This window comes from Myxocyprinus asiaticus, chromosome 21 (genome assembly GCF_019703515.2).
Source record: "Myxocyprinus asiaticus isolate MX2 ecotype Aquarium Trade chromosome 21, UBuf_Myxa_2, whole genome shotgun sequence".
NCBI lineage: Eukaryota > Metazoa > Chordata > Actinopteri > Cypriniformes > Catostomidae > Myxocyprinus > Myxocyprinus asiaticus.
Window position 1 is genome coordinate 3,421,637 of NC_059364.1, and position 14,911 is coordinate 3,436,547.

At 36.2% G+C, this 14,911-nt stretch overlaps 2 protein-coding genes across 2 annotated transcripts in view; both read left to right on the forward strand.

Moving 5' to 3' along the window:
* The window catches only part of LOC127411934 (Kruppel-like factor 18), a 317,765-nt gene that overhangs the window by 128,736 nt on the left and 174,118 nt on the right, over nucleotides 1-14,911 (forward strand). The gene's annotated exons all lie outside the window — the stretch shown is intronic.
* Nucleotides 1-14,911, forward strand: part of LOC127411928 (disrupted in schizophrenia 1 protein-like) — a 72,871-nt gene that overhangs the window by 45,835 nt on the left and 12,125 nt on the right. The window contains exons 10-12 of the mRNA XM_051647840.1: nucleotides 2,724-2,784; nucleotides 8,144-8,390; nucleotides 11,061-11,105. Coding sequence (XP_051503800.1) covers nucleotides 2,724-2,784; nucleotides 8,144-8,390; nucleotides 11,061-11,105 — 353 coding nt within the window. The remainder of the gene's footprint in view (nucleotides 1-2,723; nucleotides 2,785-8,143; nucleotides 8,391-11,060; nucleotides 11,106-14,911) is intronic.

The following is a 14,911-nucleotide window of genomic DNA, read 5'->3' on the forward strand; positions in this document are numbered from 1 at the left end:
GTGCCATGGTAATACCATGTTTTTTGGCCATGAACCATGAAAATACCATGTTTTCTGATCATATACCATGGTAATACTATGTTTTCTGGACATGAACCATGATAATACCATGTTTTCTGGTCATGCACCATGGCAATGCCATGTTTTCTGGTCATGTACCATGGTAATACCATGTTTTCTGGTCATGTATCATGGTAATACCATGTTTTTTTGGCATGAACCATGGTAATACCATGTTTTCTGGTCATGTGCCATGGTAATATCATGTTATCTGGTCATGTGCCATGGTACTACCATGTTTATTTGGCATGAACCATGGTAATACCATGTTTTTTTGGCATAAAACATGGTAATACCATGTTTTCTGGTCATGTGCCATGGTAATACCATGTTTTCTGGACATATACTATGGTAATACCATGTTCTTGGACCTGTACTGTGGTAATACCATGTTTTTTATTTTACATTTACCACATTTACAACACTCATGACTGCCCATGCAACTGCAATAAAACCCCTTTAAACACACAGCTGTGCAGGTGTGCCACTTTTTAACGAGATACAGAGTATTAGTGATGTAAAAGAAGCATTGTGTTCTTTACACATGCCACATAATTACCAGTATTCTTTGCACAAATGTAAGCACCTTTCTGTGTTCATTAGCTCATGAGTGTCTTTCAGATGCATTAGCTGCATGTGCGCAATAAAAAATGTTTTGGCTTATGTTCACACCACAAGGTATGATGTTTATTTCACAGGTTGTCAGTGTGCTTGTCAGAAATGCATTAATTAACCAAGTCTTGAATCAACTTTCATTTACTACCATGTTTTCTGGTCATGTACCATGGTACTACCAAGATTTCTGGACATGAACCAAGATAACACCATGTTTTCTGGTCATGTACCTTGGCAATGCCATGTTTTTTGGGCATGAACCATGAAATACCATGTTTTCTGGTCATGTACCATGTTAAAACCATGTTTTCTGGTCATGTACCATGGTAATACCATGTTTTCTGATCATATACCATGGTAATATTATGTTTTCTGGACATGAACCATGGCAATGCCATGTTTTCTGGTCATGTGCCATGGCAATGCCATGTTTTCTGGTCATGTGCCATGGTAATACCATGTTTTTTGGCATGAACCATGGTAATACCATGTTTTCTGGTCATGTACCATGGCAATGCCATGTTTTCTGGTCATGTGCCATGGTAATACCATGTTTTTTGGCATGAACCATGATAATACCATGTTTTCTGGTCATGTACCATGGCAATGCCATGTTTTCTGGTCATGTGCCATGGTAATACCATGTTTTTTGGCATGAACCATGGTAATACCATGTTTTTTTGGCATAAAACATGGTAATACCATGTTTTCTGGTCATGTGCCATGGCAATGCCATGCTTTCTGGTCATGTGCCATGGTAATACCATGTTTTTTAGCATGAACCATGGTAATATCATGTTTTCTGGTCATGTACCATGGCAATGCCATGTTTTCTGGTCATGTGCCATGATAATACCATGTTTTTTGGCATGAATCATGATAATACCATGTTTTCTGGTCATGTACCATGGCAATGCCATGTTTTCTGGTCATGTGCCATGGTAATACCATGTTTTTTGGCATGAACCATGGTAATACCATGTTTTTTTGGCATGAACCATGGTAATACCATGTTTTCTGGTCATGTACCATGGTAATACCGTGTTTTCTGGTCATGTGCCATGGTAATACCATGTTTTTTGGCATGAACCATGGTAATACCATGTTTTTTTGGCATAAAACATGGTAATACCATGTTTTCTGGTCATGTGCCAAGGTAATACCATGTTTTTTGGCATGAACCATGGTAATACCATGTTGTTTTGGCATGAACCATGGTAATACCATGTTTTCTGGTCATGTGCCATGGTAATACCATGTTTTCTGGACATATACTATGGTAATACCATGTTCTTGGACCTGTACTGTGGTAATACCATGTTTTCTTTTTTTTTTACATGTACCATAGTAATACCATGTTTTCTGGTCATGTGCCATAATAATAACATGTTTTATGGACATGTACTGTAGTAATAACATGTTTTTTGGAAAGTTATTTTCTAGAAAGACCTCTCTGTACCATTATGCTGAAACTCAAACATAGAGAGCGAAACAGTAATCAGAGTCGTCTCTTTTGCCTTATTGCACCAGTATTTCACAACACTCGACTGCCCACGCAACTGCAATAAAACCCCTTTAAACACGCGGCTGTGCAGGTGTGCCACTTTTTATCGAGATACAGAGTATTAGTGATGTAAAAGAAGCATTGTGTTCTTTACACATGCCACATAATTACCAGTATTCTTTGCACAAATGTAAGCACCTTTCTGTGTTCATTAGCTCATGAGTGTCCTTCAGATGCATTAGCTGCATGTGCGCAATAAAAAATGTTTTGGCTTATGTTCACACCACACGGTGTGATGTTTATTTCACAGGTTGTCAGTGTGCTTGTCAGAAATGCAATAATTAACCAAGTCTTGAATCAACTTTCATTTACTACAGTATTTAATCAAAGCCAGAGAGAAAATCTCTTGATGTAAAAAATAGATGATTTTTCTCCTTTTGATTTGTCATGACATTCACCCAGGAGGAAACTGTAGTCTTGACCAAATGTGAAAATGTATGAAATGCAAGTAGCACTTCCTGACTTCGTTTTTTCCCGCCCACAGAATGCAGTTTAAAAGAAAACACCTTGAAGTACATTGAGTTTCTTGAGGATCGACTTCACAGGTAATGGATATTTCTCATCTCACTTTCTTTCTCTCTCTCTTTTACACGCACTCAAGCACTCCCGACTCGTCCCTCGGGTGATTTTTTTCCTTATTATTTAAACAATTCACTCTATCTGTCCTTTTTTCAGTTCCATCTCTCCGGCTGTTTCAGTGTATTAAATCATTCAGGTCCATGCCCGACTTTATCAGTCCATTCCCGATGAGTTCATCTTCATATGTCCAAAGTGACAACTAAATTAAGAAGAAATTAGATGTATAAACAGAGATGTGGGCCGCGGCTTGAATAAACTGGGGATGACTGCAGAATGTGTTTGTTTTGAGCAATATTTTTTTCAAATTTTTGCTGCATTTGATGACTTCTAGAGTCCCAGAGAGACTGAACTGAGATCATTTTTCATTTTGAAATTATTACTTTTATACAGTATTTACTTTTGTACAATAAACAGTTTGGTGTTGTGTTGAGATGACACTTGATGTCTAGTATAAAATCTGGGTCCTAGAGCATGAGGGGGTACCAGAAGCTGTAAATTTCATGCATAGTAATCGAGATGAAAGGTCAAACAAGTGCCAGACATCCCAGCAACTGGCTTTCGCTCTGACACGCTCGCAAAATCCGACTGCAGAGCGCCGGCGTTATATTTATCATCTCTCGAACCTAAATGCAACACAAATTGGTATAATTGAATGTGTTATTAGTTGCTGTGCTCAAACGGAGAAATGTAGCATTCATTACATTTCAATAAAACTGTATGGACGACCATCTGGAGGGAAAACTGGCATATGGTTTAGCGTTCACTCCTTTGGAATCGCACATGCATGGATGCCAGAAGCACTGTCTGTTGCCAAGGTGATTACTGTAGGATTTGAAGAGGAGGGGGAACGGCACGGGATCTCTGGAACACTCGCTCTCCTGGGCTTTTATTTTTCCCATTGTGATTGTTCTCCTAGTTACTCACCATGGTAACATGCCCATGATGACTCTAAAAGCAGGCAGACATTAGCCGCCAGTCATACTCAACCCTACGATGAGTTCTTTGTTACCCTTGGTAAAATAAATGGATTTTCTTTTTTTTTATGTCAGGGGCTGGGCATTTTCTAGGAATGGCACAAATGGAGATATTAAAGGAATATTTTAGCCACAAATGAACATTTTGTCATCCTTTATTCTCCCTCATTTCATTACAAACCCTTTTATTTTTCTTTCCAGAATGTCTGAGTACCATAAAAGTAGTCTATATGACCTTTGTTCTGTATTTCCAGTCTTTTGAAGCCATACATTTTCGTGCGATCAAATGTGGTTTGTTAAGATGTGTCACACTAGGTTTGACGTCAGTCGGCTTCGAGACAAATGCGTTTACATGCACACCAGTATGCTGATAACTACCTAAAATCAGCTTATTATAAAAATCTGACAATGCAAAAAGAATGCGTTTACATGAGACTTGAGATCCTGAGATTATCCTCTGCTTTTGACATCAAATTGTAAACAGACAAAAATCTACGTGTGCCAATTGGTTTTTGCTTAGCCCTTTTAGTACCATACCCCGATAAAGGAAAGCCGTTACATGGCAACACACGTTGTCGACTTAGCAAGCATAATTGGTGTAAGATTGTGCATGAAAATGCGCTCACTGATGTCCAAACTTAAAGGGATAGTTCATCCAAAAATATAAATTCTATCATCATTTACTCACCCTCATGCCATTCCAGATTTGTATGACTTTCTTTTTTCTGCTGAACATGAATGAAGATTTTTAGAAGAATATTTCAGCTCTGTAGGCTCATACAATGCACGTGGATGGTAACTGCAACTTTGAAGCTCAAAAAAGCATATAAAGGCAGCGTAAAAGTAATCCATACGACTCCAGTTGTGATATGATAGGTGTGAGTGAGAAACAGATCAATATTTAAGTCCTTTTTTACTATAAATCTCCATTTTCACTTCCACATGCTTCTTCTTTTGTTTTTTGGTGGTTAGCATTCTTTGTGCATATCGCCACCTACTGGGCAGGGAGGACAATTCAGCCCAGAGATTATATTTTGGGGATTCATCTCTGTTTGCGTATGATCAGGCTTATTGTCATCTTCTCTCTGTGCGTGCAGGTTGCAAATTCAAAGTGCCACTGGTGGTTTTTCCTGCGGGAGAAACCTGTCGATCAAAATACTGTGCCAGTTTGATAACAGAATAACACAATTAGCGAAAAGATTATCTTTTTGTGGTTCCTTCAATCACTTGTAATGCTCACAGTCAGTAGTTGTTCCAAATATTTTCCCTTGATATCTAATAAGTGTGCACTTTATTTAAGCATTAGATAAGGAGACCTGAAGATGAGGATAACTTTAAGGTCAATTTCGACAGGGAAATTGTATGTGCAAAAGGCTAATTTCCCGATTCTCACGAAAACATTTTCTGGTCATATTTCATTCCAAAATCTAAAGAAAAAATATATAAATTATATTTTGCATAAAAGATAATGAAGCTTATTTTTAAGGCCATTACAATTTTTTGCATTGTGGCATTATTTTAATGACAATCGAGCACATTTTCCTCCCAAATTCACGTGATGTGCCAGAATTGTTTTTTTTCGAAGTGACTATTTGCACTAGGTGTAAATGGCACCTACCAAACAGCCGGGCTATTGCACTCCAATTGTCTGGTGGAGACATAGAAATTAAAGTCGAACTGCACCCCTAAGTGTTGCTGCAATAGCATAGAGTGTAAAAACGGTGTGGATGAGCTTTTATCAAGTAGAAGTCCCGGGTTCGATTCCTGCCTTTGACCCACTTTTCCCATCCTGTCTCACTGTTAATATTTCCTTTAATACTACTTATAATAAACATAAAAATGAATATAAAAGGTTGATTTTTTTATTTTTATTTTTTTTTATTTGGACGAGAGAAAGTTGAGGAGTTGAGAGAAAGGTTTGATGTGGGTAAAATGAACCATGCTTTTACTATAGTAATATTGTTGTAACCATGCTTTCTGGCCGTAGTTTTAATGCAGTTAATCATAGTGTTACTACAGTTAAATTGTGTTAATATAGTAACCATGTGTAATTTAGTAGTTTACTATAATCTTATTACAAAATACCATGGTGATACTATGGTTACTGTAGTAAAACTATGGTTAATTTTTGTAAGGGAGGGTTAGGGTTAGGTTTAGGGTTAGGAGTTGGTGTAGGATGTCTGTGGGACTCTGAATAAACACAATAAACATACTGCAGTGATACTGTATGTTAGTATTTAATTAGGAGTGCAAATAGCATCTACAAAGAAGATGCTTTTTGTTGCTATTTACACTATGCAAATAGCCTTTTTAAAAACAAAATAAATTCAGCATAAATTAAAGGCAATGCAACAAACACTTCCATATTACCATAATGTATAATTACAGTACTTTAATATATTATTTTTTTCCACATACAGTGATGATAATTTAGTAGGAAATGTGCTCAATTGTCATGAAAATGTCAAAACACAAATCGTAATGGTCCCAAAAATTGGCTTACTTTTATTTTTCTTTGTATATTTTACACAGAAAATGAAAAAAATAAATAAAAAATAATCGTTTTGACATTATTTTCATGACAACTAAGCACATTTTCCTCCTAAATATACTTTATGTGCCCAGAAATTTTACTTTTGAGTTGATTGTTTTAATAAAAAATGTGTAATTCCTCTTATTCATGATTTTTATAATTTAATGCAGATCATTTTTACTTTATTATAGTGTACTAGTATATAGTTGACAATATATTTGAATGAAATCAGCATAAAGGCAGTACAAAAAAATACTTCCATACTACCATCATGAATAATAATTACAGTACTTTAATATATAACTGTTTTTTTCCACATTGCAGTAATGAAAATGTTTGGTAAGTATGCTTAAATGTCATGAAAATATCATAACACAAATCATAATGGTCCCAAGAATAAGCTTCATTTTCTTTTAAGTAGCTAAAATATAACCTCTTATTTCTTTCTTTTTGATTTTGGGGTGAAATATGAGCTGGTCATGTTCTTGACAGGTTTTCTTAGATTCGCCCAATACGTGTTCCTCAAGCCTTATCTATGTTCATTTTGCGTTCTCAGTTCTTCAAGCACTGAACCATATACTAACATCTAAATTAATCTGTGGAGCTTTTTATGTACGCTGCATGAAGCCTGACAGGGTTTCTGAAGAGTTGTCCATCAGGATGCCGTCCGTCTCTAGAGACAGCAGGTGTGAAGACTGTAATTATCATCCTCTCTGTGCACTCTCAAAGAATGTGAGGATTTACCCCTCAGAAAGTATTTAGACTGATTTACCTGTAGGACTAGAGCTGTATTTGAGAGATAGGAGTGTCTCTATATAGTAACCAGGACTGATCAGGACAGGTCATGTTAATTGTAACCTGGTCTAGAAGCATGTTACAATTTTATCATTAGACAGAAAAGCTGGAACAGTGCTCAATTGTCTAACTTGTTAAAACTGCTTTATTTTGTGCTTTTGATTTGGACGGAGGGAGTCATGATGTCATTTAAACATCTAATATTAAAGGAATGCAAGGATAGCATTCTGTTTTTGGCTTGCACTTCCCCTTCCTGGAGTCTATGCAACATTTATAATTAAAGTTATAAAAATGTACTTTTTTATGCTCTTTTGGGTTTGAATTTAAAACGCATGAAAAGGCCCATTGATGCAAAGGCACTGATGTCTAGTTTAATGAGTTAAAGTAGTTGTACCATTTCCTGCAAAAAAGTTCAGTATCATATTTTACTAAAACGCAATTACTTTTTTAAGACTCCGTTAGTTTAAGTGAATGTGGTTAGATATACCAGGCTTGACGGCAACTCAAGGTATTGCCTCCTCTGTTTTCTTAGGATTTGTTGATAAAGTGGCCTTCCAAAGTATTTGGACACTTAAGACGCACTGCAAAATGTCTAAATGTCATTGCATTAGATAACAAAATATTAAACCAAATGGAATTTATTTTAGAGATGGTGTAAATCAATTGATATACACATATATACTTGTACTGTTCAAAACACTTTGTGTTTGTTAAACGTTAGTGGAACATATCCATAGTGAATTTGCTAAACTCCACCTGTGGTTACTCCAGGACACCTGTGAACTTGAGGGGAACTGACCTCATACTTCCACTAAAAATTACTGCAACAACGGTTGATTTAAAATCTTTGAGCAAAAATGGCTCAGAAAAGTGAGTTTGGTTTAAGAAAAGGTCTTGCTTTGACATTTTGTTCTAATGCAATGACATTCGCACCTTTAGAAGTTTGACTGAAGTGTTCAAATACTTTTTAAATCGATTGTATTATGTATTGCTGTCTCAGTTCATTTTCCTGTCTCTGTGTAGTTGTGGAAGTCCAGCTTTGGAACATATTTTGGAAGCAGATTTGGAGGCTTGCCACCTCCTCCTGAAAGGTCTCGAGCGGCACACGCCCACGCCCAGCCTCTCAGAGACAGATGATCTCCCCTCTTCACCAGGATCGAGTTTAAGTGCCCTGACATTCACTAAAGCAGAAGCGGACTGTGCCATGTTGACTGCTCTTGGGGGGCGCTGGTGTCCTGATGCTGACCTACAGCACTCTGAGTTCACTAAGGTAAAGCCACAAAAAATATCCCATTTCAAATTAACAGTAGTATGTAATTTGTTTATTTATTTTTTTATGTGAAAATCTTCCCCTTATAAGACAACTATAGTTGCCATTTGTACAGTAAAAAAAACATTGCTCTGTTTGTTTGAGTGGTCTGACATGTCAACTTCTGCCTCAATCGATGGTGTGTTTTGGGCGGGACTACCTGCTTGTCTAACAAATGGAAGATGGGTGGTATAAGTATATAATAATATACGTAAATAAGTAATATAAGTAAATTATATTAGCTGTCAGATTGTCCCATTTACTCAAATAACAAAGTACTCTATTCTTACCTAAAAGCACTGTGGTGATACCATGGTATGTTGATGGTATCAGATGTTAATACCATAGTACTCCATATAAAATGGTACTGAATTATTAACATATTCATGAGCAATGGTATTTACATGGCATATCAAAGAATACCTTGGTCCATATCAGAAATGTTTTTATTACCATGGTACATATCCAAAAAAGAAAAAACATATGACCATGGTCCATATCCAAAAAACATAGAATTACCATGGTCCATGTCCAAAAAAATGGTATTACCATGGTTTATATCCAAAAAACATGGTATTACTATGGTCCATGTCCAAAAAAATGGTACTACCATGGTCAGTGTCCAAACAATAGTATTACCATGGTCCATGTCCAAAAAACATGGTATTACCATGGTTTATATCCAAAATACATTGTATTACCATGGTACATATCCAATAAAACAACAACATAATATAACCATGGTCCATGTCCAAAAAATTGTATTACCATGGTCCATGTCCAAAAAGCATGGTATTACCATGGCCCATGTCCAAAAAAATTATTACCATGGTCCATGTCCAAAAAAACATGGTATAACCATGGTCCATGTCCAAAAAATTGTATTACCATGGTCCATGTCCAAAAAACATGGTATAACTATGGTCCATGTCCATTAAAATGGTGTTAACATGGTCCATGTCCAAAAAACATGGTATAACCATGGTCCATGTCCATTAAAATGGTGTTAACATGGTCCATGTCCAAAAAATTGTATTACCATGGTCCATGTCCAAAAAAAAAAAAAAATCATATTACCATGGTCCATGTCCAAAAAATGGTATTACCATGGTCCATGTCCAAACAAAAATGGTATTACCATGGTCCATGTCCAAAAAAAAAAAAGAAATCATATTACCATGGTCCATGTCCAAAAAATGGTATTACCATGGTCCATGTCCAAAAAAACATTGTATAACCATGGTCCATGTCCATTAAAATGGTGTTAACATGGTCCATGTCCAAAAAAAAAAAAAAAAAATGGTATTACCATGGTGCAAATCCAAAAACATGGTATTACTGGGGTCCAAATCCAAAAAATTATGGTATCTATAAACATGGTGTTACGATGGTACATATCCAGAAAACATACTATTGCCATGGTCCAAATCCCAAAAAACATGGTATTTCTATGGTTCATAACCAAAAAAACATGGTGTTACCATGGCACTTTATTGTACACTTTTTTAATGTAATAAACATAATGGAGTTTACAATTTATATAGCCACATTGTCTTTGGGAGATTTTAAACTAATGCCATTAAAAAACTTCCTTACACTGGAATAAAACATCTGATTTATGAAGCCTTGTGAAATGAAATTTCTCTAAAAATATAAACACTGTTCCCTCCATTTCCATAAAAACCATCCATTTCCTGAATGACTCTGACTTCCATTCTTATTTTCTTCTTTCTCTGTCCTTTTGTTCATAACTTTCTCTAACTCGCTGTAATATCTTTCAGCCCAGTCAGGCTGAAAGTATCTTCTTTTTCTTCGTCTTTTGTCTTGAAGAGCATCCACTCCTCCTAACACTCCTCTAGGACACTGAAGGTGAGATCAGACTGCTTTTTTGTCATTGTCAGCTCCCACGTGTGGCTTTTTTTCTTTACTCTCTGATCTTCAATAAATCTGTTCTCTGAATGCTCATAGAGGTTCTTCACCTACTGAACTCACATACTGTATTGTTTATCTTATGATACAAAGCCCGCACATCTTCCCTGATTGCATCTAAGCTTTACAAGGGGACGTTCACACCAAACACATTCTTGTTTTTTATTACATCTGTGCGAGGCTATGTTGCATGCAGCACCGTGTTTCTTGTGACTATATTTCTCTAGCAGAGCATCACCAATAAGCCAATGAGTTTTTGACAAACTAAATGTGATTCCAAACAGAGACAGTCAGAATCTAATTAAAGAGGCAGTGGTCTACGCTCACCACGTCCAAATTAATATTGTGACTCGCCAACAGGACATAGTAATTCATATTTGTGTCATTTAAATCCCAATCTATCAGAAATGAAGCGGTAATGGGTCATACTGAGGTCTGCTCCCTTCAGCTAAAGTTGAGCTCATATATCTGCCACCAAGTGCTAATTATTTTGTGCTCCTGAATGCAATCATTACTCACACAGATAGACCAAACCAGTGCAATTATATTTTTTTCTTCTTGTAAGCTGTAATGACGAATTATAGCGCACTTCCTGTAATGTCAATGCACTGAGTGCTTTTTAATAATAGATGAGGTTTATTGTTTTGTCTTAATCTTTGGCTGAAGTGAATCATTTCTAAAGTGAACTTTTCTCTCTTTCAGAAATTAGAGGAGTTTCTGTTCTGTTTGGAGGACAGTTCAGCCGAGGTGAGTGACATGCTTTATTGTGCTGGTGTATATTATCATTTCAGTGTTAATAGAAATCTTACTGGTGTTGAAGACTTAGGCTTTTAAAAGAAGATTTTACCCAACAAATCGTACTTCGCCTCGTATTTCTTGCTTTTTCAAAGTGGTATGATTTTCAGAATCTTCAAGCTACTTTTCCATACAACAAAAGCATGTAGTGAAAAAAAACCAAAAAAAAAAACCACACAAATTTGCAAATGTGCAAAAGTAAATGAATCAGACCAAATTTTACAATAAGTCATTATTCACATTACTGTATTAAGGAATATTCCGGGTTTAATACAAGTGTAGCTCAGTTGACAGCATCTGTGCATAATGTTGATTACCTCAAAAATTAATTCCAACTCGTTCCTCGTTTTCTTAAAAAAAAAAAAAAAGAAAAAAAAAAGGGAGCAAAAATCAAGGTTACAGTGAGAAACTTACAATGGAAGTGAATGGGGCCATTTTTGGGAAGGTTTAAAGGCAGAAATGTGAAGCTTATAATTTTATAAAAGCACTTACATTCATTTTTCTGTTAAAAATTGTGTATTTTTAAGCTATAATTTTTGTAGTCTTTGTTTTTGTGGCGGGAAAGTTCCTGGTATTACATGGTTAACGGCATTACGTCGTCATGCCAATAAAGTTGGACAGTTGCATATAACTTTACACAGAAAAGGTAAGTTAGCGATTTTATCATCAAAATCATGTTAACACACATATAGTTTACATCCTGTGGCTATACTTTTGAAACAGTGAGTATTTGCCCCATTCACTTTCATTGTCTCACTGTAACCTAGATTTTTGCTTTTTTTTTTTTAAAACAGGAGAGATTAGTCAAATTTTTTTTTGTTGTAATCAACATCATGACTTAAATGCTGTCAACTGAGCTAAACTTGTATTGAACTCGGAATATTCCTTTAAAATCTTCGTGTTTATGCACATTCATATATTGCGCCTGAAGACGTATTGCACCAGGGTTAGCATCAGAAATATCAAACGACATTGCTGCGTGGTTTCATAATCTTAATGCACCTTGTTTGAGTATGCAGTAATGCAGAAATTTAAAAGGAACAGACAGAAATGTAAGTAATTAATTGTGTAAAACCTTCCCCGTTTTCAAATTTACGCCCATTCAGATATGGGGTGTTTTAATTAGGGCTGTCAATTAATTAAATGTTTTAATTGAATTAATTGCATGGTATGCAGATTAATTAATTGAATTAATCACATATATAAATGTTTGCTGAGAAAGCCCCTGAAATAGCAATAATTCAATATATAATGATTAAATAATTATAAATAAAATATATTATAAAAAATAATAATTCAGATAATTAAATGTATTCGATTATTGTGGCGAGGAAAGCATTAAAAAAGAGGTTAATACAGTACTTTACAATAAGGTTCCATTTGTTAACATTAGTGAACAATGTTAGATAACATGAACTAACAATGAACAATACTTTTACAGCATTTAATAATCTTAATGTTAATTTTAACATATACTAATACATTTTTAAAATCGAAAGATGTATACTGTTTTTTTTAAACATAAAATTTTTATTTTTATTAACTAACATTAACAAAGATTAATAAATGCTGTAAAAATGTTTTGTTAATTGTTCGTTCATGATACATTATGAATGCATTAACTAATGTTAACGAATGAAACCTTATTGTAAAGTGTTAGCAAAAAGTCAATACAAAAAGCAGCTTTAGAATCCAATATATTGTTTATTTTCGTATTATTGAACATAAGCCAATCATTGGCCTATAGTTCACAACAATCCATTCTGCAGTTGAATTCATCAATCTGTCTGAAATATATTTATTATAAGGGCTTGTCTAAGGACGCGTCAATGTACATCTGTGTTGACGGACGCTTCTGGAGCGTCTCGGTTGCGTCAACGTGTCATAAACCTACAGTTTTAGGTCTCTGTGTCAAGTTTAACCAGTGGTGGAAAAAGTACTCAATTTCCAAACTTAAGTAAAAGTACAGATACCACACAAATGTATTACTTAAGTAAAAGTACAGATAACACACTGTGGCAGCGGGGGCGTGGTCAAGCATCTCTCCGGAGAGAGAATGACAGACAGCTGTACTGTGTGTTTATAGTTGTGTGTTTTGTTTAAGTTGTTTATTAAATTATTATTTTAGTTGTCAAGCCGGTTCTCGCCTCTTCCTTTCCACCGAACCCCCTTACACTGGTGCCGAAACCCGGGAAGGAGGAGGGATTCCCGTCGCAGAGTCCTCGACACTGCCGTCCACCCAGGGGAGCGCCGCTGCCGTCCGACGGGAGACGGAGTAGTCTGACCACTCGGACGCGGGGAACGGCCGCCGTCCGCGAGGCGAGTGGGGCAGGGCACTCCTCCACCCCCGGCAGCGGCTCCCTCGCTCCAGGCGGTCGGGGAGTCCCGTCCCCACTCGCCTCGCGGACGGCGGCCGTTCCCCGCGTCCGAGTGGTCAGGCTACTCCGTCTCCCGTCGGACGGCAGCGGCGCTCCCCTGGGTGGACGGCAGTGTCGAGGACTCTGCGACGGGAATCCCTCCTCCTTCCCGGGTTTCGGCACCAGTGTAAGGGGGTTCGGTGGAAAGGAGGAGGCGAGAACCGGCTTGACAACTAAAATAATAATTTAATAAACAACTTAAACAAAACACGCAACTATAAACACACAGTACAGCTGTCTGTCATTCTCTCTCAGGAGAGATGCTTGACCATGCCCCTGCTGCCACATACACAAATGTATTACTTAAGTAAAAGTACAGATAACACACAAATTTATTACTTAAGTAAAAGTACAGATAACACACAAATTTATTACTTAAGTAAAAGTACAGATAACACACAAATTTATTACTTAAGTAAAAGTACAGATAACACACACATTTATTACTTAAAGCCAATCTAGTCACCTGAGATGCAAATTAGCATGTGCTATAATCTCTATATACAATGCATCTCTCTTTTTTTATTTTATTTATTTATTTATTTTTGCTGAAATATTGTTCTTGCACTGTCCCTGTACAAATAAATAAATGCATATAGTACAAATAAAAATAAATAAAAATAAATATAGTTCATGGAAATTAACATAATATAATTAATTCAAACAATAATTTCAATAATTTTATTATGTGTAAAATGTGTAGGGTATTCTGCATCAAACTCAAATTAATCATCCTTTAATACGGTTCATATGAGTCCTCCGAACACGAGTCATGAATTGAACTTCCCAGTGCTTCATATGAGAGGGATAGGGCGGTTTAGGAAAGCTTCATATACATGAATCGATTCAAGAGTGGTTTATGAGAGCACATTTGATCAGTCTTTAATAGTGTATACATTAAAATGTGCTCATATTGGTGAAAGCATCAGGAACATTTTCAAATTCCAGGACATTTTGAAAATGGAATTTTATTTTTCCATGACAGATGGCCAAAAACTGTGACGATCCTGGGAAAACATGGATTGGTGGCAACTCAACATGAGCAAACTTTACAGCACACATATATAAAACCATATATATATATATATATAAAACATATATACAGCCACAACATTAAAACCACCTGCCTAATTTTGTGTAGGTCCCCCTCGAATAGCATTCTGAGATGTTATTCTTCTCAGCACAATTGTACAGAGCGGTTATCTGAGTTACTGTAGACTTTGTCAGTTTGAACCAGTCTGGCCATTCTCTGTTGACCTCTCTCATCAACAAGGCGTTTCCGTCCACAGAACTGCCGCTCACTGGATGTTTTTTGTTTGTGGCACCATTTGGAGTAAATTC